Source organism: Bos mutus, chromosome X, assembly GCF_027580195.1.
Source record: "Bos mutus isolate GX-2022 chromosome X, NWIPB_WYAK_1.1, whole genome shotgun sequence".
Lineage (NCBI taxonomy): Eukaryota > Metazoa > Chordata > Mammalia > Artiodactyla > Bovidae > Bos > Bos mutus.
This window is the reverse complement of record NC_091646.1, coordinates 128429234-128455685: the sequence shown is the minus strand read 5'-3', so window position 1 is coordinate 128455685 and position 26452 is coordinate 128429234. Positions and strand designations below refer to the sequence as shown.

The following is a 26452-nucleotide window of genomic DNA, read 5'->3' as shown; positions in this document are numbered from 1 at the left end:
GCCGCTGTTTGTTTTTACCTATATCCGTTTTCTCCGACTTACTGATTTTCTTCTAATCAGTATTCAAAGACATGCTGTTTCTTTTTGCTTCCATTTCTATTTTTAAGCTTCAATTTCTATTCCCTGATTATTAGCTGGATTTTAAAAATTATTTAAAAATTTTTATCTTTTTTTTAAATAAAATGTATATTTATGCACTGGCTGGGTGGGGTCTTAGTGAGGCCGTGGGCTCTCTGTTGCAGTGTGTGGGTTTGTGAATTTTGTGGCTGTGTGAGTCCCAGAGTGTGGGCTCTGTGCCAGGCCCCAGGCCTTCAAAGGCTGTTGCTAGAGCAAGTGAACAACGCTGGAAAGTCTGGCCTCCAGAGGAGAACAGTGAATAAGTACAGAAGGCAGATAAAACTGTTGGGAGGGTCTTGGAATGCAGGGAAGCGAAAACCAGACCCTGTCATCCTTCCCTCCGCATGTTGTAACTGCTTGGTATAACCCGATCTCCTCCTAGCCCACAGGAGAAATTATTTGCCCTACCGCCCCCTCCTCGCCAGTATACATGTCATCCGATCAGCTAATGACCCACGAGACCCCTGTCCCACCCCTTGTACCCTGGTATAAAGTGGATTGAAAGACCTTGTTCAACGTCGGTTTCTCCTTCAGCTGGCGCTGTTCCAACAGCGCCTCCCACTTAATAAACTTGATTTCTCTCATTCTGTCTCATGTCTGAAATCCTTTTCCAGCTTCTCGCCTGACAGGGAGGGAATTCAGTCAGGGCCAGAGGCAGGCTTGAGAAAGCTCAGAGCTGTGTATTAAAGTTTTAGCAGAAGACAGAAGAGAGAGAAAGCTGAAGGAGACAGAGAGTGCCCTTGCTGGTTTTAGCAAGAGTTTATATACCTATTAGTGAAGTGGCTCAGTGTGGTCCGACTCTTTTGTGACCCCCATAGACTATACAGTCTATGGAATTCTCCAGGCCAGAATATTGGGTGGGCGGCCCTTTCCCTTTCAGGGGATCTTCCCGACCCAGGGGATCACCCAGGTCTCACATTGCAGGTGGATTCTTTAGCAGCTGAGCCACCACGGAAGCCAGGCTATCACTGGTAGTCTCTATCCCTCTCCACGGGGATCTGACCAGGAAGTTGAATCTCCAGGTCTCCTGCATTGCGGCGGATTCCTGACCAATTGAAGCTATGAGGAAGCCCTATTTACTGTTAGCCAAGCTGCTAGTGAGGAAGGAATGCCTCAAAATTCAGAGAGATTGGTACTGTGCCCTCACCCCACAGGATGCATTGGTACGGAGGCAGTCATCCTGGCCATAAAACAATTGATGCGAATCTTGAAGAAGGCAGGTTTCTGAGTAAAATGGCTGGTTTCATTAACATAGTTTAAGAACATTTCCCTGAGTCAGACTTATCGCTGTTAAGCCCCTTGGTGGTTCTGAGTCTTTAGATTGGAAACCGACTTGAAGAAAAGGCAGTCTAAAATACAGGTTCATTAACATAGCTAAGAAAAGCACTTCCATAAGAAAAACGCATTGTGAGGCTCAAGGTTTGAGAAAGTTCAGTTCAGGTGGAACCAGGTGAAATCACCTGAGAACCCAGAATTTTAAAAGAAACGTCCTTAAATTTTGGGTAGAGAAGAGGGAAAAAATGTCCACACTTCTTGAAGTGTGTTTCCTCCCGCTTAAGAGAGAGAGAGAGAGAGAGAAAACCATCTGACACTTGTAAATTGTCCCTTGGCATGGGGGACCTAGCATTCCTGTCTGTTCAGGAGAGAATACTGGAGTGGGTTGCCATCTCCTCCTTCAGGGGATTTTCCCCAACCCAGGGATAGAAGGCACGTCTCCTGCATTGGCAGGCAGATTCTTTACCCCTGAGCCACTAGGGAAGCCCAATAGAAAATAGTATTGTTGTTCAGTCTCTCAGTGGTATCTAACTCTTTGTGAACCTTTGAATGGGAACACACCAGGCCTCCCTGTCCTTCACCATCTCCCTAAGTTTGCTCAAACTCATGTCCATTGAGTCAATGATGCCATCCAACCATCTTATCTTCTGTCTCCCCCTTCTCCTCCTGCCTTCAATCCTTCCCAGCACCAACGTCTTTTCCAGTGCATTGGCTCTTTCGCATCAGGTGGCCAAAGGAGTTTTCAGCGTCAGTCCTTCCAATGAACATTCAGGACTGATTTCCTTTAGGATGGACTGGTTTGATCTTGCAGTCCGAGGGACTCTCAAGAGTCTTCTGCAGCACCACATTTTGAAAGCATCAATTCTCTGGTGCTCAGCCTTTTTTATATAGAAGATAGTAGATGAGCAAATAAACAAGGTTTGAAAAATGCTCATAGAATCACGTTACCAAAACAGATAGAATGTTGTGCTATAGAAAACATCGATGGCCTCAGATGACCCATCACCGGTGCTTCCTGGGTGCTTTTCTAGGGTTCAGAACACGGCCTCCGTTTCCTCAAGGTGTTTTATGCTCCTGCCCTGGGAAGTTATTGTATTCTTATCATTGTGCTGCTTATTTTTCATGCTTCTGTTATGCACAACACCCGCCCAACCATTGGTCAGTCGCTCAGTCCTGTCCAACTCTTTGCACCCCATGGCCTGCAGCACGCCAGGCTTCCCTGTCCTTCACCATCTCCCGGAGCTTACTCAAACTCATGTCCATTGAGTCAGTGATGCCATCCAACCATGTCATCTTCTGTCGCCCCTTCTCCTCCCACCTTCAATCTTTACCAGCATCAGAGTCTTTTCCAGTGAGTCAGCTCTTCGCATCAGGTGGCCAAAGTATTGGAGCTTCAGCTTCCTTCCAATGAATATTCCAAGGCTGATTTCCTTTAGGATGGACTGGTTTGATCACCCCTCCCTATGCAAGTGCCGTTGTATAGACCTTGTTAGAGATGCCGCAGTGCAGGAGTTTGGTTGTGTCTGCTGGTGGGGTGGTGCTATTGTGATGGATCTTCACAGATGTTTTTCCTTTTGGTCTATCTTGATAAGGTTTTGGCACAGATAATGCAAAATCATGAGTAATAATTATACACTTTTTTATTGTGTCATAAGGGTGCTCAGAAATGTTTTGAGTGCTGTATTTGATGGGCATTCATATCCATACATCTTTCCTTTGTAACTTTTTATTTTGTAATGGGGTATAGCCAATTAAAAATGCTGTGGTAATTTCAGGCGGACAGCAAAGGGACTCAGCCATACATGGACATGTATCCATTCTCCCGCGAACTCCCCTCCCATCCAGGCTGCCACATGACACTGAGCAGAGTTCCCTGTGCTGTCCAGCAGGTCCTTGTTGGTTCTCCACGTTAAATACAGCAGTGTGTCCATGTCCACCCCAAACTCCCTAACTGTCCCTTCCCCCATCCTTCCGCCTGGGAACCGTAAGGTTATTACAGAGTATTGAGAAGAGTTCGCTGTGCTGGACAGCAGGTCCTTGTTGATTATCTATTTTAAATACAGCAGTGTGTCCATGTCGACTCCCAACTCCCTAACTATGCCTCCACCCCATTCTTCCCCCTTGGCAACCATAAGTTTTTTCTCCAAGTCTGTGAGCCTGTTTCTGTTTTGTTTCTAAGCTCATTTGTATCATTTCTTTTTTAGATGCCACATGATACTTCTCCTCCTCTGTCTGACTGACGTCACTCAGTATGATAGCCTTTATGTGCATCCATGTTGCTGTATATGGCCTTGTTTCCTTCTTCTTGGTGGTTGAGTAATATTCCATTGTATATAAGTACCATGTCTTCTGTATCCATTTCTCTGTTGCATGCATCTCTCCTTTAATGGCACAACCCTACCTTTTAAAAAATATATTTATTTTTAATCGACTGATTGGTTTACAATACTGGTTTGATTTCAGTCATACAGCAGCATGAATTAACCACAGGTGTACATATGTCCCCTCCGTCTTGAGTCTCCCTCCCACGTCCCACCCACACCCACCCTCTAGGTTATTACAGAGCCTCTGAGTTACATAGCAAGTTCCCATTGGCTCTCTATTTACATGTGCTAGTACATACGTATCTGTGCTACTCTTTCCGTTTGTCTCACCCTGTCCCTCTCCCCCTCTCCCCTCGTCCCTAAGTCTGTTTTCAACATAGGCATCCTCGTCTTGTTCCTGATCTTAGAGGGAATGCTTTCAGTTTCTCCCCATTGAAAAAACTGCTGTGGGTTTGGTGTGTGTGTGTGTGTTAGTCACTTACTCGTGTCCGACTCTTTGTGACCCCATGGACTATAGCCAATTAAAAATATTGTGATAATTTCAGGCAGACAGCAAAGGGACTCAGCTACCAGGCTTCTCTGTCCATGGATTCTCCAGGAAGTATACTGGAGTGGGTTGCCATTTCCTTCTCCAGGGGATCTTCCCAACCTAGGGATTGAACCTAGATCTCCCGCATTGCAGGCAAAAGCTTTACCACCTCAGTCACCAGGGATGTGGGTTTGTTGTATATGGCCTTTATTATGTTAAGGTAGGTTCCTTCTATGCCCATTTTTTGAAGTTTGTTTTTTTTTTTATCATAAATGAGTGCTGAATTTTGTTAAAAACCTTTTCTGTTATCTATTGACATTATCTTATGGTTTTTAATCCTTCAGTTTGTTAATATGGTATATCATATTGTTTAGTATGTGTGTATTGAAGAATCTTTGGATCCCTGAAAATCCTACCCTTTTTGTTTGCTTTATTTTATCAAAATGATGTTTCCATTAAGAAAATAACTCTATTTTTACAGTATTTTTCAACACTGGAAAAACAAAAATATGAAAAGCGTTAAAAAGGACAGCCTCATGTCTCATGCCTTAATTTAACTGCTGGCAATTAGCATATTTGTTCTAGCATTTTAAAAGCAGTCAAAAATATTAAATTTTCAATCTAAAGCTCCTCTCCTTTTATTCTGTATCTCTCCCATTTCCCAAGGGTAACAGTTTTACCGAAGTAGGCCTATACTAAATACATATTCATACACATACAAAAGCACACATACAGTTATACACAGTCGAGTATTTTTGTGTGCCTGTTAACATCTGCAAATTGTCATCACTCAGTGGATGTTGTTTCATTCATTTTTCTCAGTTGACCATTTATCTTCAAGATAGATCCCTGCTATAAATCTGGGTCAGGCTCACACATTGCAACTATTGTTTCAACCTGTCACAATTTCTTTATCCGTGGTTCTTGTCCACAGACATTTCGGTCATCCCGCGTCTTCAGTCCTTACGAGCGGTGTCGGGACGACCTTCGTCAGTCATGTTTCCTGTGCATTGCGTGTGAATCCAAGGGCGCCCTGTGCGCAGGCGGGATTTTGGGTCATCCCAGGCTGCACACCACTGCTTCAACTTAAGCAGAGACCGCAAACCTCCTGTCCGATACAGGGTACCTCTTCCTCACGCACAGAACTGAACACCAAGTCCCGTCGCTGCTTGTTTTTACCTATATCCGTTTTCCTCCGACTTACTGATTTTCTTCTAATCAGTATTCAAAGACATGCTGTTTCTTTTTTGCTTCCATTTCTATTTTTGCTTCAATTTCTATTTCCCTGATTATTAGCTGGATTTTTAAAAATTATTTAAAAATTTTTATCTTTTTTTTTTTAAATAAAAAAATGTATATTTATGCACTTATGGCTGGGTGGGGTCTTAGTGGAGGCCCGTGGGCTCTCTGTTGCAGTGTGTGGGCTTGTGGTTGTGGCTGTGTGAGTCCCAGAGAGTGTGGGCTCTGTGCTTTGTGGCCCCAGGCCTTTCAAAGGCTGTTGCTAGGAGCCGTGAACGACGCGGAAATTCTTGGCCTCCAGAGGAGAGTGTGGTGAACCAAGTACAGAAGAGCAGATAAAACCAAGGAGGGTCTTGGAATGCAGGAAGCGGAAAAACCAGACCCTGTCATCCTTCCCTCCACCGCATGTTGTAACACAACGGTATAACCCGTCTCCCCTCCTAGCCCACAGGGAGAAGGTATTTGCCCTACTCGTCCCTCCGCCCAGTATACATGCCTCATCCGATCAGCTAATGACCCACGAGACCCCTGTCCCACCCCTTGTACCCTGGGTATAAAAGTGGACGAAAGACCCCCGTTCAACGTCGGTTCTCCCTTCAGCTGGCCCGCTGTTCCAACAGCGTCTCCCACTCTAATAAACTTGATTTCCCTCTCATTCTGTCTCATGTCTGGAAATCCTTTTCCAGCCTGCGCCTGACAGAGAGGAATTCAGTCCAGGGCCAGAGACGAGGCTTGAGAAAGCTCAGAGCTTTCTGTGTAATAAAGTTTTAGTAGAATATAGAAGAGAGAGAAAGCTTCAGAAGGAGACAGAAAGAGTGCCCCCTTGCTAGTTTTTAGCAAGAAGTTATATACCTATTAGTGAAAGTCGCTCAGTCGTGTCCGACTCTTTGTGACCCCATAGACTATACAGTCTATGGAATTCTCCAGGCCAGAATATTGGAGTGGGCAGCCTTTCCCTTTCCAGGGGATCTTCCCGACCCAGGGATCAAACCCAGGTCTCCCGCATTGCAGGTGGATTCTTTAGCAGCTGAGCCACCACGGAAGCCCAAGAATACTGGAGTGGGTAGTCTATCCCCTCTCCACGGGATCTTCCTGACCCAGGAATTGAACCAGGGTCTCCTGCATTGCAGGCGGATTCTTGACCAACTGAGCTATGAGGGAAGCCCTATTTACCTGTTAGCAAGCTGCTAATTAGAGGAAGGAAATGCCTCAAAACTCAGAGACTGGCACCAGGCCCCTCACCCACAGGATGCATTGGTACCAGGCAGTCATCCCGGGCCATAAAACAATTGACATGAATCTTGAAGAAAGGCAGGTTTCTGAGCAAATGCATGGTTTCATTAACATAGCTTAAGAGAACATTTCCCTGAGTCAAACTTATCGTTTTGTTAAGCCCTTAAGGGTTCTGAGTCTTAGTTGGAACCGACTTGAAGAAAGGCAGTCTAAGGTAAATACAGAGTTCATTAACATAGCTTAAGAAAAGCACTTCCATAAGAAAAACGCATTGGTGAGCTCAAGGTTTGAGAAAAGTTCAGTTCAGGTGGAACCAGGTGTCGTCCTGGCAACCCAGAATTTTAAAAGAAACGTCCTTTTAAATTTTGGGTAGAGAAGAGAAAAAAAAAATGTCTGACACTTGAAGTGTGTTTCCTCCTGCCGCTTAAGAGAGAGAGAGAGAAAAAACCATCTGACACTTGTAGTCTGTCCCCTTGGCATGGGGACCCTAGCATTCCTGTCTGTTACCCTCTCACCTTCTAGTTTAGGCAGACAGGCTTTAGTTGCCCTGCATGTGGCATCTTACCTCCCTGACCAGGGCTCAAACCTGAGTCCCTTGCATTGGAAGGCAGATTCTTAACCACTGGACTACCAGGGATATGCCGAGATGGACCTTTTTAAGCAATAGCAACTTCTAGGAGAATCTTAAATATTGGCTCTTGAGTAACACGCATTTTCCCCAGTCACCTGGAGTCAGTTTCCCCCACCTGACATCCCACCAACAAGCAAGCACTTTCTCCCAGACAGTGAAATTGAAAAAGTCGGTCAGTCGTGTCCGACTCTTTGCGACCCCATGAACTGTAGAATTCTCCAGGCCAGAATACTGGAGTGGGTAGCCTTTCCCTTCTCCAGGGGATCTTCCCAACCCAGGGATCGAACCCAGGTCTCCTGCAATGCATGAGAATTCTTTTACCAGCTGAGCCACCAAGGAAGCCCTTTCTCCTACCCAAGCACAGCATGAGAATCAAAAAGTCAGGTAGTTAATATTGCTTGAATGCTCAAAGTCAACTCAAGTTCATCAGTTGTCCCAAGAATGTCTTTTATGACAAAAGAAGTCAGGTAAGAATGGCAAGTTCCACTTGGTCTTTGGTTTCCTTCCGTCTAGACCATCTTATATTCCTTTTTTTTTTTTTTCTGACTTCATGGACCTGGGAGTTTGGAAGACTGTGGGTCGTGTTAGTTTCCTAGGGTCGCTGCAATAAGTGCCATAAACTGGGTAGCTTGAAAAAAGCACAGAATGGATCTTTGACAGTTGAGGAGAGCAGAAGAGCAGAAATCAAGACGTTGGCAAGAACTTGGAGACAACTGAACTCCAGGGTCTCACCCCCACCTCCTCGTGGTTGCTGGCACTCCTGGGCATTTCTTGGCTTGTGAAAGCATCACTCTGTCTTTGTCTTCATGGGAGCATCTTCCCTCTGTGTTCCTCTGTCCTCTTACATCCCTGTAGGGACACCAGTCATGGGACTTAGTGTGTGAGTGTGCTGTTGTCCAGCCATGTCCGACTCTCTGCGACCCCATGGACCGTAGCCCGCCAGACTCCTCTGTCCGTGGGATTCTCCAGGCAAGAATCCTGGAGTGGGTTACCATGCCCTCCTCCAGGGCATCTTCCTGACCCAGGGATCAAACCAGAGTCTCCTGCACTGTCAGGCAGATTCTTTACCATCTGAGCCACTAGTGAAGCCCTGATTGGACTAAGGACTCACCCTCAATGTGGAATAATCCCATCTTGATATTTTTTTAAATGACTTGTATCTGCAAAGAGCTGGTTCCAAAGAAGGTCACGTTCTGAGAGGCTGGGTGGACACGAATACTGGAGGGGTACTACTATTCAACCCTCCACAGTTGTTTTATAGGCTTTCCCTCATTTGCTTTTCATCTGCTGTGTTCTCAGGACTGGCAGGGAAATTGCAGATGTGCTGCTAGCTTCTTAGTGCATCTCAGCAGATGAGAACTGACTCATCCTTGGTTCAAAAGCAGTGTCTGCCAGGTTCTTCCGTATGAAGTTAGCTGTTCCCTTTTATAATAACTATCAAGTTATTTTAACCCATTAAATTGAAGAGGAAGCTTTGGGTCTGTACAGGTATAAACAAATGAAAATCTTGGCAAACACCGTGAATCATGTGGTCAACGATTCATGGACAAAGACCATGTCAATATCATGGTCTCTACCAAGATTTTCATTTGTTTATACCTATATGGACTCGTAGCTTCCTCTTCTGTTTAATGGATTATAATCTGTTACAATCATCATGTATTTGGATGCTTGAATTTTCCTCAGTTTGGTCAGTGGGAGCCTGTGTCAGCTGATCCCTGTGTTTTTTTTTTTTTTGTAATTGAAGTATAGTTTACAGTGTGGTGGCAATCTCTGCTGTAACGTGACTCACTTACACACATATAGACATTCTCTTTTTTAATATTCCTTTCCATTATGCTTCATCACAGGATATTATATATTAGTAGGAGGCTGTTGGTCATCCATCCTATATATAGCCATATATATATATACACACACACATATATATAAAACTATCTATAATAGTTTTCATCTGCCAACCCCAAACTCCCAATCCTCGCCCCTCCACATAACCATGAAGTCTGTTCTCTGTGAGTCTGTTTCCATTTTGTATATAGGTGCGTCCGTGCCAAAGTTCAAATTCCACATGTAAGTGATCCTAAAGGAAATCAGTCCTAAATATTCATAGGAAGGACTGATGCTGAAGCTGAAACTCCAATACTCTGGCCACCTGATGTGAAGAACTGATTCATTGGAAAAGACCCTGATGCTGGGAAAGATTGAAGGCAGGAGGAGAAGGGGCGGCAGAGGATGAGATGGTTGGATGGCATCACTGAGTCCATGGACACGAGTTTGAGCAGGCTCTGGGAGTTGGTGATGGACAGGGAGGCCTGGTGTGCTGCAGTCCATGGCATCACAAAGAGTCGGACACGACTGAGCGACTGAACTGAACTGAAGTGCTATAATATGGCATTAGTCATTCTCTTTCTGAGTTAGTTCAACTTACTTCACCCAGTACGATAATGTCTAGTTGCATCCGTGTGGCTGCAAATGGCATTATTTCGTTCTTTTTCATGGCTGAGTAGTATTCCATCGTATGTATGTGCCACATCTTTTTATCCATTCAGCCAGTTGATGGACATTTAGATGGTTTCTTTGTCTTGGCTGTTGTGATGCTCTGTCCTTTTGACAGATCCTTGTCACTCTGAGCAATTCCTTGCTTTCTGGGACAGTAATCTTGAGGCTTATCTGGTACCTTCTCTGGAATCAGCTATGTCTCCAAAGGTTGCAATTCCTTCTAGTTGAAGATGTTATTTATATTCATGGAATGGATAAACAAGGGCTTCCCAGTGGTGCTAGTGGTGAAGAACCCACCTGCCAATGCAGGAGACATAAGAGATGCAGGTTTGATCCGTGGAACGGAAAGATCCCCCAGAGGAGGAAATGGCAACCCGCTCCAGTATTCTTGCCTGGGAAATCCCATGGACAGAGGAGCCTGGCGGGCTACATTCCACAGGGTCACAGAAGAGTCAGACACTGCTGTCTGAGCATAGCACAAGTATAAACAAAATCGATCAGCAAAATAACAGTATTATTGGCATGATGCCACTCCCAGGGCTTCTCAATGAATAGAGCTATAGAATCTGGACATTTATGTACATGTGCGTGGGCATACCAACATTTACATCTATGAATATTTATTTCTATATTCATTTCTGTATCTTTTTATGTAATATATATAAGCTCTCCTTGCTTATCTACTTGGTTGGGGTATCAGTCCATTGTTCAATAACTGGATTCTGATAGTTGAATAAAATTCTAAATTAAGTCACTATACAAATTGCCAAAAAGAACATTAAAGAACTGTCTGATGCATTAATTTGATAACTTTGAATAGGTATGCTAGATTAATAAAATAGTGACATTCAGCTTAGAATAAAAAGAGGTTTAAATTAAAAAATCATTTAAAAAAATCAATGACTTTTGAATGACAAGCCGATTCCCAGTAATTAAGTGTGAAAGACATTCCATTTAATCAGGAATAAGACCAAGTAAGTCTGGCATCTCTGCTCCTATGCCAGTGGTTTTGGCAGCCGTAGAAAACACAGAAGCAAACATAAATCTGAAGGAATGTGGTGGGGGAAAAACAAAGCCATTATTTTTAGTTGTGTCCAGCAGCACGCACGTCAGCTACAAGACCACAGATGCTCAATGGTTGAGGAGTCGTGAGTAATGCTACGCCAGGAAGCCCAAGACAATCACCTGAAAAAGTGTTACGAGAAGGAAAAGATTTCATCAAAAATGGTATAATAATATATGAAAATCGATAGTACTTTTGTACCAGCAGAAGTTGAAAAGCTGAGCAATACATTCACCGTAGCAAAAGACGCATGACGTATTTAAAATGCGGAAGACATACGTGAAAAGCATTCCCATTTGCCTGCTGGTGCAATAATGACCTATAATCTTCCGAGAGGGGAAGATTGTACCCTGTGTGGTATAAAGTCGTATTAAGCCACACATTGTACACAGTCTGGTCACATGCTCAATTATTTTATTTTCACAATGTGGCAAGTGTGGCATTGTTGATCGGGCAGAATAAATGCTCAATGACCACCAAGAAAGGCTATTTCCTTCTTTCTGTGTTTTTTTAACTTCTTTTTTAATAGGAAGAGCCACTTTATTTTTTATGTCTTTATTTTTTGGGGGGCTGCAACACTCAGAACGTAGGATCTTAATTCCCCAACCGGAGATAAAACGCACGCCCCTTGCATTGGAAGCATGGAATCATAATCACTGGACCGCCAAGGACATCTAATCTTTATATTTCATTTTTTACTAAAGTGTCGTTGGTTTATAATATTGTATTAGTTTCAAGTATATGGTAAAGTGCTTCACTCTTACATGTATATGTACATACCTTTTTTGCAATTATTTTATAACTTGTTACAGAATATTGAATATAGTTTCCTGTGCTATTCAGTAGGTCCTGGTTGATTGTCCATTTTATCTATGTGTGTGTGTTAGTCGCTCAGTCGTGTCCAACTCTTTGCGACACCATAGACTGCAGCCTGCCAAGCTTCTCTGTCCATGGAATTCTCCAGGCAAGAATACTGGAGTAGATTGCCATTCCCTTCTCCAACGCATGAAAGTGAAAAGTGAAAGTGAAGTCACTCAGTCGTGTCTGACTCTTCTGTCCATTGCAGGAATTCTGTCCAGGCAAGAATACTGGAGTAGATTGCCATTCCCTTCTCCAATGCATGAAAGTGAAAAGTGAAAGTGAAGTCGCTCAGTCCAGGCAAGAATACTGGAGTGGGTTGCCATGCCCTTCTTCAGAGGAACTTCCCAACCCAGGGATCGAACCCTTGTCTCCTGAATCACAGGCGGATTCTTTACCATTTGAGCTAGAGGAAGTGTATATGCCAGTCGCAAACTCCTGATTTCTCTCTCTCTCCTTCCCCCTTTGATAACCATAAGCTTGTTGCCTGTGTCTGTGAATCTATTTCTGTTAGGATGTAAGTTCTTGTGTATCATTTCTTTCATATTCTAAGTGATGATCCTGTGATATTTGTCTGTGTCTGCCGTACTTCAGTTAGTATGTTCATGTCTCGTTCCATCTATGTTGCTACAAATGGCATTATTTTATTATTTTTTATGGCTGTGTAATATTCCACTGGACATGTATTACCTCATCTTATCCATTCATCTGTCGATGGACGCTTGGGTTGTCTCTCTGTCTTGGGTGTTGTAAATAGTGCTGCCATGAATATTGGGGTACATGTATCTTTTTGAATTATGGTTCTCTCCAATACATGCCCAGGAGTGGGATTGCTGGATCATATGCTTGCTCTGTTTAATCTTTGAAGGAACCTCCATACTTTTCTTCACAATGGCCATACGAACTTGCATTCCCAGAAACAGTGTAGGAAGGATCCCTTTTCTCCACACCCTCGCCAGCATTTGACACTTAGAGATGTTTTGAATATGGCCATTCTGACTGGTGTGAGGTGATACCTCTTTTTAGTTTTGATTTTCATTTGTCTAATAACTAACAGTACGGAACATCTTTTTTCATGTGCCTGTCGGTTATCAGCATGTCTTCTTTGGAGACATGTCCACTCCCATCTTCTGCCCACTTTAAAAATTAATTATACTTTTACATTTTAAAATGAATTTTTCTTGAAGCATAGTTGCTTTCCAATATCGTGTTACTTTTTTACTGTACGACAAAGTGAATCAGCTATCCATAGATATATATCTATATCCCCTCTTTTTTGGATTTCCTTCCCATTTAGGTCACCACAGATCACTGAGTAGAATTCCCTGAGTGATAAAGTAGGTTCTCATTAGTTATCTGTTTTATATGTAGTGTTAATAATGAACAGATGTCAATGCTGACCCCCCAGGTCATCCCACCACCATCCCTTTCTCCTTGGTGTCCATATGTCTCTTCATGTTTCTGTCTCTATTTCTGTTTTGCAAATAAGATCATCTATACCATTTTTGCACTTCCCTGGTGGCTCAGAGGGTAAAGCATCTGCCTACAGTGCGGGAGACCTGGGCTCAATCCCTGGGTCAGGAAGATACTCTGGAGAAGGAAATGGCAACCCACTCCAGTACTCTTGCCTGGAAGATCCCACGGACGGAGGAGCGAAGTAGGCTACAGTCCATGGGGTCGCAAAGAGCCGGACATGACTGAGCAACTTCACTTCACTTCACTTCATACCATTTTTGTAGATTCCACACATAGGTGTTAATATACAACATTTGTTTTTCTCTTTCTGACTTCCTTCACTCTGTATGAGACCCTAGATCCATCCATGTCTCTGTAAATTTCATTCCTTTTCATGGCTGAGTAATATTCCATTATATACCTGTATGTTATGCATACATACATATATGCACGCACGCACGCACGCACGCACACACACACACACACACACATCCTTTTCTTCAGTTATTAACATATAGACATTCTTTTAATTCCTTGCTGTTATGGTTTCCCTCAGGGTATTCAATATACCTGTGCTAGTCAGTAGGACCTTGTCTCTTATCCAATCTTGACGTCATAGGTTGCATCTACCAATCCCAGATTCAGAAACCCTCCCTCCCCCCTCCCCGTTGGCAATCACAAGTCTGTTCTCTGTATCTGAGTATGTTTCTATTTTGTAGGTAGGCTCATCTGTGCCACATTTTAGACTCCACATATAAGCAATGTCCCGTGGTGTTTGGGTTTCTCTGACTTACCTGACTTAGTAGGATCGTCTCTACTTGCATCCATGTTGCTGCAGATTGCGTTACTTCCTTCTTTTTAATGGCCGAGTAGTATTCCATTGTACACATGTACCACCTCTTCTTTATCCATCCGTCTGTCGATGGGCATTTAGGTTGTTTGCAGATCTTGGCTGTTAGGATCCTGTGTCCTGTAGATAGATACTCATCTCACTCTTTGAGCAGTTGTTTGCTTTCTGGAACAGTACTTTCCAGGCTTTTCTTATACCTTCTCTGCCCCAGCTCTGGAATCAACTGTTTCTGTAAAAGTTGTATTTACTTCTAGTAGAAAACGATATTTATCTTTATAGGACGTACAAACAAGACATATCATCACAGTAAGTCTTACTGCTGTGATGCTGCTCCTGGGTCCTCTCAGTGAATAGACCTAGGGGATTTGGACATTTATGTATGTATTGGCATAACACCATTTATAGCTGCTGCTGCTGCTGCTAAGTCGCTTCAGTCGAGTCCGACTCTGTGCGACCCCATAGACGGCAGCCCACCAGGTCCCCCGTCCCTGGGATTCTCCAGGCAAGAACAGTGGAGTGGGTTGCCATTTCCTTCTCCAATGCATGAAAGTGAAAAGTGAAAGTGAAGTCGCTCAGTCGTGTCTGACTCTTCGAGACCCCATGGACTGCAGCCCACCAGGCTCCTCCATCCATGGGATTTTCCAGGCAAGAGTACTCGAGTGGGTGCCATTGCCTTCTCCACCATTTATACCTACAAGTACTTATTTCTATCTTCATCTCTGTGATTCTGGTTATCTAATACATATATGCTCTCCTTGTTGCCGACCTGGTTCTGATGTCTGTCTGTCCATCATTTAATAATTGGATTCTGACAGTTCAGTAGAATTCTAAGTCACCATGCAAATTGCCAAAGAGATAAGAAATTGCCTGATGCATTAATTTGATAACTTTCAATATGCATGCTAGATTATTTAAATAAGGGACACTCAATTTGGAATAAAAAGAGGTTTGAGTAAAAAAAAATCATTCAAAAAATGATGTTTTTGAATGACAAGCCTGTGCCTATTAATAAAATATGAAAGGCATTACATAAAAGCAGGAGTGTAGCAAGTAACCCTGGCATCTCTGTCAAGTTTTGGAACCTCTAGAAAATACAGCAGCAAAGATAAATAAAACCTGAAGACATATATAGCAAATATATATGTAAAATATAGCAAAACGATTATCATTTATGGCAGAAAATGAAGAAGAACCAAAGAGCCTCTTGATGAAAGTGAAAGAGGAGAGTGAAAAAAATGGCTTGACACTCAACATTCAGAAAACTAAGATCATGGCATCTGGTCCCATCACTTCATGGCAAATAGTGGGGAAACAGTGGCAGACTTTATTTTGGGGGCTCCAAAAATCACTGCAGATGGTGATTGCAGCCATGAAATTAAAAGATGCTTGCCCCTTGGAAGAAAAGTTACGACCGATCTAGACAGCATATTAAAAAGCAGAGACATTACTTTGCCAACAAAGGTCCATCTAGTCAAAGCTATGGTTTTTCCAGTAGTCATGTATGGATATGAGTGTTGGACTATAAAGAAACCTGAGTGCCAAGGAATTGATGCTTTTGAACTGTGGTGTTGGAGAAGACTCTTGAGAGTCCCTTGGACTGCAAGGAGATCCAACCAGTCCATCCTAAAGGAAATCAGTCCTGAATATTCATTGGAAGGACTGATGCTGAAGCTACAACTTTGGCCACCTGATGTGAAGTGCCTACTCATTGAAAAAGACCCTGATGCTGGGAAAGATTGAAGGCAGGAGGAGAAGGGATGACAGAGGATGAGATGATTGGATGGCATCACCGACTCAATGGACGTGAGTTTGGGTAAACTCCAGGAGTTGGTGATGGACAGGGAGGCCTGGCGTGCTGCGGTCCATGGGGTCACAAAGAGTCACACACGGCTGAGCGAATGAACTGAACTGATTATCATTTATAAGTTGTCTCTAGCATTATGCATATATGCTAAATAGTTGAAGAACCAGCGAATGATTCTATTCCTGAAAACCCAAAATAATCAACTGAAAGAGTATTACAAGAAGTTAAAGAATTCATTAGAAATGCTTGAATAATATCTGAAAAGTAATAGTGCTTTTATGTCAGCAGTGGAACAGTACATTCACTGTAGCGAAAAAGATGTACAACCTCTTAAAAATATTCAGGACACATGCAATAATGACGTGTTCACCTTCTGAGATGAGATTACACACCATGTCAGGTATAGTTTAATGCACACATTGTACAGTCTCTGACCACATGCTCCATATTTTTGTTTTCAGAGTGTGACAAATGGATGGTAGCATTCATCTGGCAGAATACATGCTCAATGACAGCTAAGACAGGATAAGTATTTTTTATGTTTTGCTTTGTTTTTTATAGGGAGAGCCACTTTATTTTTTACTTATATTTTTGAGCTTATTTCCCCAACTCTGTTCTCCTTTCTCAAGATTGCTTTGGTTATTTGGGATCTTTTGTGTTTCCATAGAAATTAAAAAAAATTTTTTTTTGTTCTAGTACTGTCAACACTGCCGTAGGTAATTCAAAAGGGATTACATTGAATCTGTCCATTGCTGTGGGTAGTATAGTGATTTTGCCAATTTGCTTTTTCCAATTCAAGAGCGTGATATATCTTTCCATCTGTTTGTGTTTCATTTCTTCCATCAGCACCTTAAAGTTTTCAGAGTACATGTATTTTGCTTCCTTATGTAGGCTTATTGCTAGATGTTTTATTCTTTTTGATATGGTCCATAGGAATGTTTCCTTCATTACTTTTTCTCATTTTTCATTCTTAGTGTATAGAAAAGGAGCACATGTCTGTGTTTTAATTTTGTATCCTGCAACTTTACCAAATTCATTGCTGATCTCTAGCAGTTTTCCGGTGGCGGCGTCAGGATTTTCTTTGTATAGTATCATGTCATCTGCAAACCAGTGACAGTTTGATTTCTGCTTTTCTAATCTGGAGTCCTTTTTAGTTTATTTTTTCCTCTAATTGTTGTGGCTAGGACTCCCAAAACTCTGATGAGTAATGTTGGTGACAGTGGACATCCTTACCTCGTTCCTCATTTTAGAGAAAAATGCTTTCAGTTTTGAGTGTGATGTCAGCATTTCTGTTTTTGTGCAGTTGCTAAGTCGTGTCCGACTCTCTGTGACACCATGCAGCGCAGCACGCCAGGCTTCCCTGCACTTCACTACCTCTCAGAGTTTGCTGAAACTCGTGTCCATTGAGTCAGTGATGCCATCCGACCATCTCATCCTCTATCACCCACTTCTCCTGCTGCCCTCAGTCTTTCCCGGAAAAAGTGAAAGTGTTACTTGCTCGGTTGTGCCTGACTCTTTGCCACCCCATGGACTGCCGCCCACCAGGCTCCTCTGTCCAGGGGATTCTCCAGGCAAGGGTACTGGAGTGGGTTGCCATTTCCTTCTCCAGGGGATCTTCCTAATCAGAGATCAAACTCACGTCTCCTGCATTGCAGGCAGATTCTTCACTGTCTGAGCCACCAGGGTATACCTGTCTTTCCCAGCACCACAGCCTTTTCCAATGAGTTGGCTCTTCGCATCAGGTGGCCAAAGTATTGGAGTTTCAACTTCAGCATCAGTTCTTCCAATGAATATTCAGGGCTGATCTCCTTCAGAACGGACTGGTTGGATCTCCTTGCTGTCCAAGGGACTCTCAAGAGTCTTCTCCAGCACCACAGTTCAAAAGCATCAATTATTTGGTGCTCTGCCTCCTTCATGGGTTTATCATACATGGCTTTTATTATTTTGAGGTAGATTTCCTTTCTGGAGGAACTGTTATCATAAACTTTCTGGAGAATTTTATCATAAATGCATGTTGAATTTTATCAAAAGACTTTTCTGCTTTTATTGAGATGATCGTATAGTTTTTATTCTTCAGTTTGTTAATGTGTATCGTGTTGATTGGTGAATATTGAAAAAATCCTTGCATCCCTGGGATAAATCCCACTTGATATTTGTGTTAGACCCTTTTAATTTACTCTTGGATTCAGTTTGCTGGTATTTTTTTTTTTTTTTTGAGGACTTTTGCCTCTATTGGTAAGTGATATTGGCCTGTAATTTTTTTCCTATGTGATATTTTTATCTGATCTTGATATCAACGTGATGGGGGCCTCATAGAGTGAGTATGGAAGTATTTTTTCCTCTGCAATGTTCTGGAAGAGTTTCGCAAGGATAGCTGTTAACTCTTCTATAGGTGTTTGATAGAATTCACCTGTGAAGCCATCTGGTCCTGGACTTCTGTTTGTTGGGAGTTTTTAAATTACAGATTCAGTTTCAGTTCTTGTAATTGGTCTGTTCATATCTTCTGTGTCTTCCTGGTTCAGTCTTGGAAGATTATACCTTTCTAAGAATTTGTCCATTTCTTTTCAGTGTCCATTTTATTGACATACAGTTCCTTGTAGTAGTATCTTATGGTCCTTTATATTTCTGTGGTGTCAGGAATACTTTTCATTTCTAATTTTATTGATTAGGGCCCTTTCCCTTTTTTTCTTTATAAGTCTGGCTAAAGGTTCATCAATTGTATAATTTTTTTTTTTCTCTTTTTCCTAAGGTAAGCTTTTCTTAATATAAACTTCCGTCTTGGAATTGCTTTTGCTGGAACCCATAGGTTTTGCCCTGAGGCTCATACAGTATGGAAAGAGGTAAATACTGAAATATTTTTTATTACTGGCTTTTTATAAAGAATAAAATTGAGATTTGCACAGGAGTACTGCTGTGAAAAAGAATCACTTCCTCCCCTGAAGCCAGAGTTGTGCATTTCCATTGTACCAGCAGTCCTCTGTATTGAATTCAGCAGAGAGGTCCAGTTAGAATGCGAATGGGAAAGGCCCCGGAAGTGACGTCACAGAGACAGACTGGCAGGGAGAGCTGGTTCATCCAGGTACCGACCAGGCCCGACCCTGCTTAGCTTCTGAGATCAGACGAGATGGGGCGTGTTCAGGGTGGTATGGCTGCAGACAAGGGCCAGTTCTGTAGAGACGGACGCAGCAAACAAATAGCATCAACTCAAAGAGTCAGAAGAGAGCAAAATACAAAGACAGGGTTCTAGTCTTCATGCTCAAGTCACAACTTGTGGGCGGAAACCCAGCTGGTCTTCGAGGAATGAAGCTTTAGGTCCTTGCATTTCTTTACCTTTGCATTTTGCACTGGGGTGCAGCCGATTCATAGTGTTGGGATAGTTTTAGCTGAACAGTGAAGAGCCTGAGTCATACATACACATGTATCCATTCTCCCCAACTCCTCTCCCACAATCCTTGCCTTTCTAATTGCCGGTCTGACACTGGGCATCACCCTTTTGCAGGAAGGGGGACCCCTTCCAGGGCTTGAGAGGGGGCTCACATGTAACACTTGGAAATAAATTGTCCCAGGAGACACCTGTGCTGACCAAGCAAGAGACTTGATTGGCAAGGGGACCCCTCGGGAGGAGGGCAGGAGGGTGCGGGAACCCAGGAGGACTGCTGTGCCACGTGGCTCACAGTCTCAGGTTTAATGGTGATGGGATTCCTTTCCTGGTTGTCTTCGGCCAGTTGTTCTGACTCAGGGTCCTTCCTGGGGGTGCCTGCATCGCTCAGCCAAGGTGGATGCCAGTGTAGCCACTTAGACACATGTGACGTCATTTGTCTCTGTAATGTTATATCCAGGGGCTTTCCCATCCATCGTTCAGCTGGCTATGCCCCAAACCATGGGGCTTCCCTCATAGCTCAGTTAGTAAAGAATCAGCCTACAATGCAGGAGACCCTGGTTTGATTCCTGGGTCAGGAAGATCCCCTGGAGAAGGGATGGGCTACCCACTCCAGTATTCTTGGGCTTCCCTGGTGGCTCAGCTGGTAAAGAATCTGCCTGCAATGCAGGGGACCTGGGTTCAATCCCTGGGTTGGGAAGACCCCCTGGAGAAGGGAAAGGCTACCCACTCCAGTATTTGGCCTGGAGAATTCCACAGACTGTAGAGTCCATGGAGTTGCAAAGAGTCAGACTCAGCGACTTTCATTTCACTCACCAAAACTCTGGGAGGTGAGTAGCACCTATGGCCTGACGTCTCCTCTCTCCTTTTCATCTTTCATGAATCCTTCCAGTTGGTGGTACTTTCTTAGTTCTGCATTCTGTACTAGGACCTGCTGTGGTAAGATGACTCCTGTGAGTGGTTATTATCATGCCTGGCCAGGGAGGGCCATTTCAGTCAATGGCTCCCCTGACGGAAATGAGATGATTTCTTTTTAATGGCTGAGTAATATTCCACTGTATATTTATACATCTCCTTTCTATGTATAGGTGATGTCATACGATATTTGTCTTTGTCTAGCTGACCTACTTCACTCAGTATGATCATCTCTAGGTTCCATCCACATCACTACAAATGGCATTATCTTGTTCTTTCTTATGGCTGTGTAATATTCCATTGTATATGTACAACATCTTCTTTATCTATTCCCCTGTTGATGGATGTTTAGGTTGCTTCCATGTCCTGCCTATTGTAAATAATTCTGCTGTACACTGGGGAAAGGAAAAGTGAAAGCCTCTCAGTCACGTCTGACTCTTTGTGACCTCATGGACTATACAGTCCATGGAATTCTCCAGGCCAGAACACTGGACTGGGTAGCCTTTCCCTTCTCCAGGGGATCTTCCCAACCCAGGAATCGAACCCAGGTCTCCTTCATTGCAGGCGGATTCTTTAGCAGCTGAGTCACCAGGCAAGCCCAAGAAGACTGGAGTGGGTAGCCTGTCCCTTTTCCAGCAGATCTTCCCGATCCAGGAATCGAACCAGGGTCTCCTCGGGGGAAACTTTACCAAATGAGCTATGAGGGAAGCCCTGTGCATTGGGGTGCCTGTATCTTTTTTTGAGCCGTGTTTTTCTCCGGCTGTGTGCCCAGGAGTGGGGTCGTTGGATCATACGGTAGCTCTGCATTCTGGTTTTTTAAGGAACTTCTGTGCTGTTCTCTATAGTGTCTGCACCAGTTTGCATTCCCACCAGTATGTAAGAGAGTTCCCTTCTCTCCACACTCTGTTCAGCATTTCTTGTTTATAGATTTCTTGATGATGGTCATTCCAGCCAGTGTGAGGTGATGATGATTTGCAGGTTGGGTTTGCACTTCTCTCATAATTAGTGATGTTGAAGCATCTTTTCATGTGTGTATTGGCCACCTGTATGTCTTGTTTGGAAAAATGCCTACTCAAGTCTTTTGCCTGTTTTCTGATTTTTTTTTTTAATACTGTTTCTACTGTAATATGAGAATATTTACATTTTAATGTGAAGCCTTCCAAAAGTTTTAATTGATCTGACTAAAACTGTTACAGGTGGATTCCTGAAGATGCCCCAAGTTGCCTTTTGAGGGCAGTGTTCCCAGACTCTTCTTCTGGACGCACTGTCTTTCATTGCTTGATGCCTTACAGCGAGTAGTTGCAGGTGTGATGGGAATGTGGGCTGGCTACAGTGAGTGGTTTCCCTGGAAACTTGGCAACTTGTGAGACATGCAGAAGCTCAGGGTTCATCCCCAATGTTGTGAATGGAGTCTGCCTTTGAACTACATTCTCAAGGGATTCATGATGCTCAGTCACGTCCAAACTCTTTGCAGCCCCGTGGACTGTAGCCCATCGGGCTCCTCTTGTCCATGGCATTTTTCCAGGCAAGAATACTGGAGTGGGTTGCCAGTTGCTCCTCCAGGGGAATCTTCCTTCCGCAGGGATTGAACTTGCCTCTCTTGCATCTCCTGCCTGGCAAGTGGATTCTTCACCACTGAGCCACATGGGAACAGATTCGCTGGGTATTGAGAAATGCTGCATCATCGGTGCGTTCTACGGTGATGGGTGGAAGAAATGGTTCTGTGAGGGTAAAAGTGGCAGGTTATACAGACCGCATTACATTGTATTTTAGACAGATTTTTTTCCAAGATATTAAAGAGACAAAGGGAGGACAGTCAAATTGGAAGCCAGATGTGTACTGATGGGTATTATTTTGGGGTTGGGTTCAGTAGACAAGTGGGAAAGAAGGGCCTGGCATCTTAGAAAACATGAGGAAGATGCAATTGATGGTGGAAAGGAAGAGAAAGACAGGAGGGCCTGTTTAAGGAGCAGGTTTCTGGTGAAGGTTGGAGCGGGCTGCGTCAAAGGCTGCTGCAGGACTGAGGAGGAGCTCCTTTTTTTATTTTATTTTATTTTATTGATGTGGACCATTTTTTAAAAGCCTTTATTGAATTTGTTACCATGGTGCATCTGTTTTATGCTTTGTTTTTTGGCTGTGAGTCATACTGGACCTTAGGTTCCCAACCAGGAATCGAACCTGCAATTCCAGCATTGGAAGGGGAAGGATTAACCCCCAGACCACCAGGGCAGCCCTGAGAAGGAGCTGCTTTACAGAGACGAGCTCTCAATGAAGGCAGGCATGGGCTCAAAAAAAGCAGAATTGTCGAGTAGAGAAGAAAAAGAGAACAGGCTGTTGGGTTCCATTTGAGAATAACAGACAAAGCATCTATGACTCAAACAGCTATGTAAAAAAATGTTGACTCTGCCAGGCTAACTGTTGTTGTTCAGTCACTCAGTCATGTCCGACTCTTTGCGGCCCTGTGAACTGCAGCAGGCCAGGCTTCCCTGTCCCTCACTATCTCCTGGAGTTTGCTCAAACTCACGTCCATTGATTTGGTGATGCCATCCAACCATTTCATCCTCTGTTGTCCCTTTCTTTTCTTTGTCTTCAGTCTTTCTCACCATCAGTGTCTTTTCCAATGAGTTGGTGCTTAGCATCAGCAGGCTAAACTATTGGAGCTTCAGCTTCAGCATCAGTCCTTCCAATGAATATTCAGGGTTGATTTCCTTTAGGATTGATTAGTTTGATCTCCTTGCAGTCCAAAGGACTCTCAAGAGTCTTCTCCACCACCACAATTGGAAAGCATCTGTTCTTTGGTACTCAGCCTTCTTGATGATCCAACTCTCGTATCCCTACATGACTATGGGAAAAACCATAGCTTTGACTCTACAGACCTTTGTCGGCAGAGTGATGTTCCTGCTTTTTAGTATGCTGTCTAGGTTTGTCATAGCTTTGCTTCCAAGGAGCAAGGCTAGCTGAGATCATTTATTTCGACTATTTGCGAAACCAGTAAATTGCTTTGTACCACAATTAAAGAGCTTACAATGAGACCTGTGAAGAGAATACGGACTCTGATGGTGAAGAAGTAGAAACAGGAGAGTGGAAGGTCATGGCGTGGAGGTGCTGTGGTGTCAGAGCTGCCTGGGATGTGGCTGGGTGGAATGATACGTTAAGAGAAATGAGGCGAGGGCCTGCGAGAGAAACATGGAGCTCCCAGAACCACAGGATACTTTCTTTCTGATGCGAAATTCCATAGAACATCCTGTACACAGAACTGGAGTGCTGGTGATTCCGTTTCTAAACTCATTAGAGAAAAGAGCTTTCCCTTTGACATTAATCGAAAATAAATATCCCAATTCCATTATCAGTTGAGGAAAAGGTCTGTTCATCGATGTTTCTGCAGTAACTTCCTTTGATGTTGTTGTTCAGTCACTAAGTCGTGTCCAGCTCTTGCGACCCCATGGACTGCAGCACGCCAGGTTCCTCTGTCCGCCACTATCTCTCAGAGTTTGTTCAAACTCTTGTCCACTGAGTCGGTGATGCCATCCAACCCTCTCATCCTCTGTTGCTCCGTTCTGGTCCTGTCTTCAATCTTTCCCAGCATCAGGGTCTTTTCCAGTGAGTACGCTCTTTGAAACTCAAAGTATTGGAGCTTCAGAATCAACGCTTCCAGTGAATATTCAGGGTTGATTTCCTTTCACATGGACTGGTTTGATCTTGCAGTCCCAGGGACTCTCGAGAATCTTCAGCATCAATTCTTCAGCGCTCAGCCTTCTTGAATGATTAGTAATGACACTATTTCTCTGTCTACTGCCAAGGGAAGAATCATGTAAGACTTCTCTGTGAAACATCTTATGTGTTATATATTTAATACTTATTTTTGATTGTTTCTTTGGCTGTGTTGAGTCTTAGTTATGTTGCACAGGATCTTTGATCTTCATTGCAGCATGCAGGATCTTTTCAGTTTCTGCATGTGGGATCTACTTATCTGACCAGGGATCCAGGTGGGGCCCCCTGCATTGGGATCTCCAAGTCTTGGCCACTGGACCAGCATAGAAGTCTTTTTAAAATAAATATATATTTACACATGTACACCCATGGCTGATTCATGTCAATGTATGGCAAAAACCACTACAATATTGTAAAGTAATTAGCCTCCAATTAAAATAAATAAATAAATTAAAAAGAAATTTTTACAACTTGTATTGGTTTCCCCCACGTGCATCCAAGTCCCTTCAGTTGTGTCCCAGCTTTCTTTTTGCAGACTGGCTAAGATCCGCCCTTCCTTAATCATTTTATTTACCTCTTGTCTTTGTTCGTGAGCAAAGAGCTTACCTTCGTGCTAAGTCTCTAAGTCACGTCTGAGTCTTTGGGACTCCATGGACTGTAGCCCACCAGGCTCCTCTATCCATGGGATTCTCCAGACAAGAACACTAGAGTGGGTTGTCATTCCCTTCTCCAGGGCATCTTCTTGACCCAAGAATCGAACCTGTATCTCTTGTGTCTCCTGCACTGTCAGGCAGGTTCTTTACCACTTATGCCACTTAGGAAGGTTTTTTCCTTTATTATTATTTTTAACTGGAGGATAATCACTTTGCAATAATATTGTGTTGGTTCCTGGCATACATCAACATGAATTGGCCATAGGTATACATATGCCCCCTCCGTCTAGAACATTGGGGCATCTCAGATCATCTTGCCAACCCTTAGGCTTTCTCACTCATTCTTCCCAGTCAGACAGAGCAGCTACCACGGGAGTCTGTTGGTTGATGACCCCCAAGCTCTATCTCCAGTCGAGACATCCCATTGTCTGACTCCTAGGCCCATGGACGGAACCACCTACTGAACGCCTCCACATGCTGGGCTCTGAGGCACCTTCAAACTCATCTTTATTCCCACCATCACTTTGAAACCCTCAGTTATGTATTTTTGGGGGGCGGTATGTTATCTTTTTAATTAATTTATTTTAATTGGAGGCTAATTACTTTACAGTATTGTAGTGGTTTTTGCCATACATTGACTTTAATCAGCCACGGGTGTACATGTGTCCCCCATCTTGAACCCCCCTCCCTCTCCATCCCATCCCTCTGGGTCATCCCAGTGCACCGGCCCTGAGCACCCTGTCTCACGTATCGAACCTGGACTGGCGATCTGTTTCACATATGGTAATATATATGTTTCAATGCTGTTCTCTCAGATCATCCCACCCTCGCCTTCTCCTACAGAGTCCAAAAGTGTGTTATGTACATCTATGTCTCTTTTGCTGTCTCGCATATAGGGTCATTGTTACCATCTTTGTAAATTCCATATATATGCGTTAATATACAGTATTGTTGTTTTTCTGACTTACTTCACTGTGCATAATAGGCTCCAGTTTCATCCACCTCATTAGAACTGATTCACATGCATTCTTTTTAATGGCTGAGTAATATTCCAGTGTGTATATGTACCACAGCTCAGTTAAGTTTCTCTGTTTCAAGTGGCTCCCACCTACCATGCAGATGTAAGGTTAAGCCTGAAAGAAAGAAAGTGAAAGTCACTCAGTTGTGTCCAACTCTTTGTGACCCCAAGGACTATAGAGTCCATGGGATTCTCCAGGCCAGAATACTAGAGTGGGTAGCCTTTCCCTTCTCCAGGGGATCTTCCTGACCCAGGAGTTGAACCTGGGTCTCCTGCGTTGCAGACATATTCTTTACCAAATGAGCAATTAGGGAAGCGTATATAGGTTTTAATTTTACTTATTGTGCTTCATCTTTTTATTTTTTTCACGTTATTCTTTCAGTTGCTGAATTATACCACCTAGTTTCCTTTTGACGGTGAATATCTCCATTAAGTGTTTGGTGCTCAAGTTCCTCGGTTGTGTCCAACTGTTTGTGATGCTATGGACGATAGCCCTCCAGGCTCTGCTCTCTGTGGGATTCTCCAGGCAATACTGGAGTGGGTTGCCACGCCCTTCTCCAATCTCCATCAAGACTTAATTCTATTAATAACCAACAAATTCTTTCACGGAGTGACCTTGTTAGCTCCTGTTACCTAATTTCAATATTTTTAGATCCCATATTCTCAGTTACTGATGACATCCTCTGTATGTTCCGGATCGTATTTGCCACATTCCAGAGAACACTGTATCCTTTACCACCATGCGTTTCTAGAGTTTAATTTTAATCCTGTCCATTTCTACTAGCTAAAGATAATGTGGGATATTGATGCATCTGTCCTTTTTCATTTTGATAGATTCCCTAATATAAAAACCAGTTATGTACATGAAAAATACCACTGTGTCTACTTTGGTACCTATT

At 43.3% G+C, this 26452-nt stretch overlaps 1 protein-coding gene across 15 annotated transcripts in view; it reads left to right on the top strand.

Annotated features, from left to right (window-relative positions):
* Nucleotides 1-26452, top strand: part of PNPLA4 (patatin like phospholipase domain containing 4) — a 116803-nt gene that overhangs the window by 70549 nt on the left and 19802 nt on the right. For 9 of the 15 annotated variants that reach the window (XM_070365583.1, XM_070365585.1, XM_070365573.1 and 6 more), the window contains one exon: nt 5180-6042. The exons of 2 other annotated variants lie outside the window; for them this stretch is intronic. In XM_070365583.1, coding sequence (XP_070221684.1) covers nt 5180-5335 — 156 coding nt within the window. In that variant the 3' untranslated portion in view covers nt 5336-6042. Of the gene's footprint in view, nt 1-5179; nt 6047-26452 lie in introns of those variants that run through there. 4 more of the 15 variants (XM_070365576.1, XM_070365577.1, XM_070365586.1 and 1 more) reach the window with 3 other exon arrangements.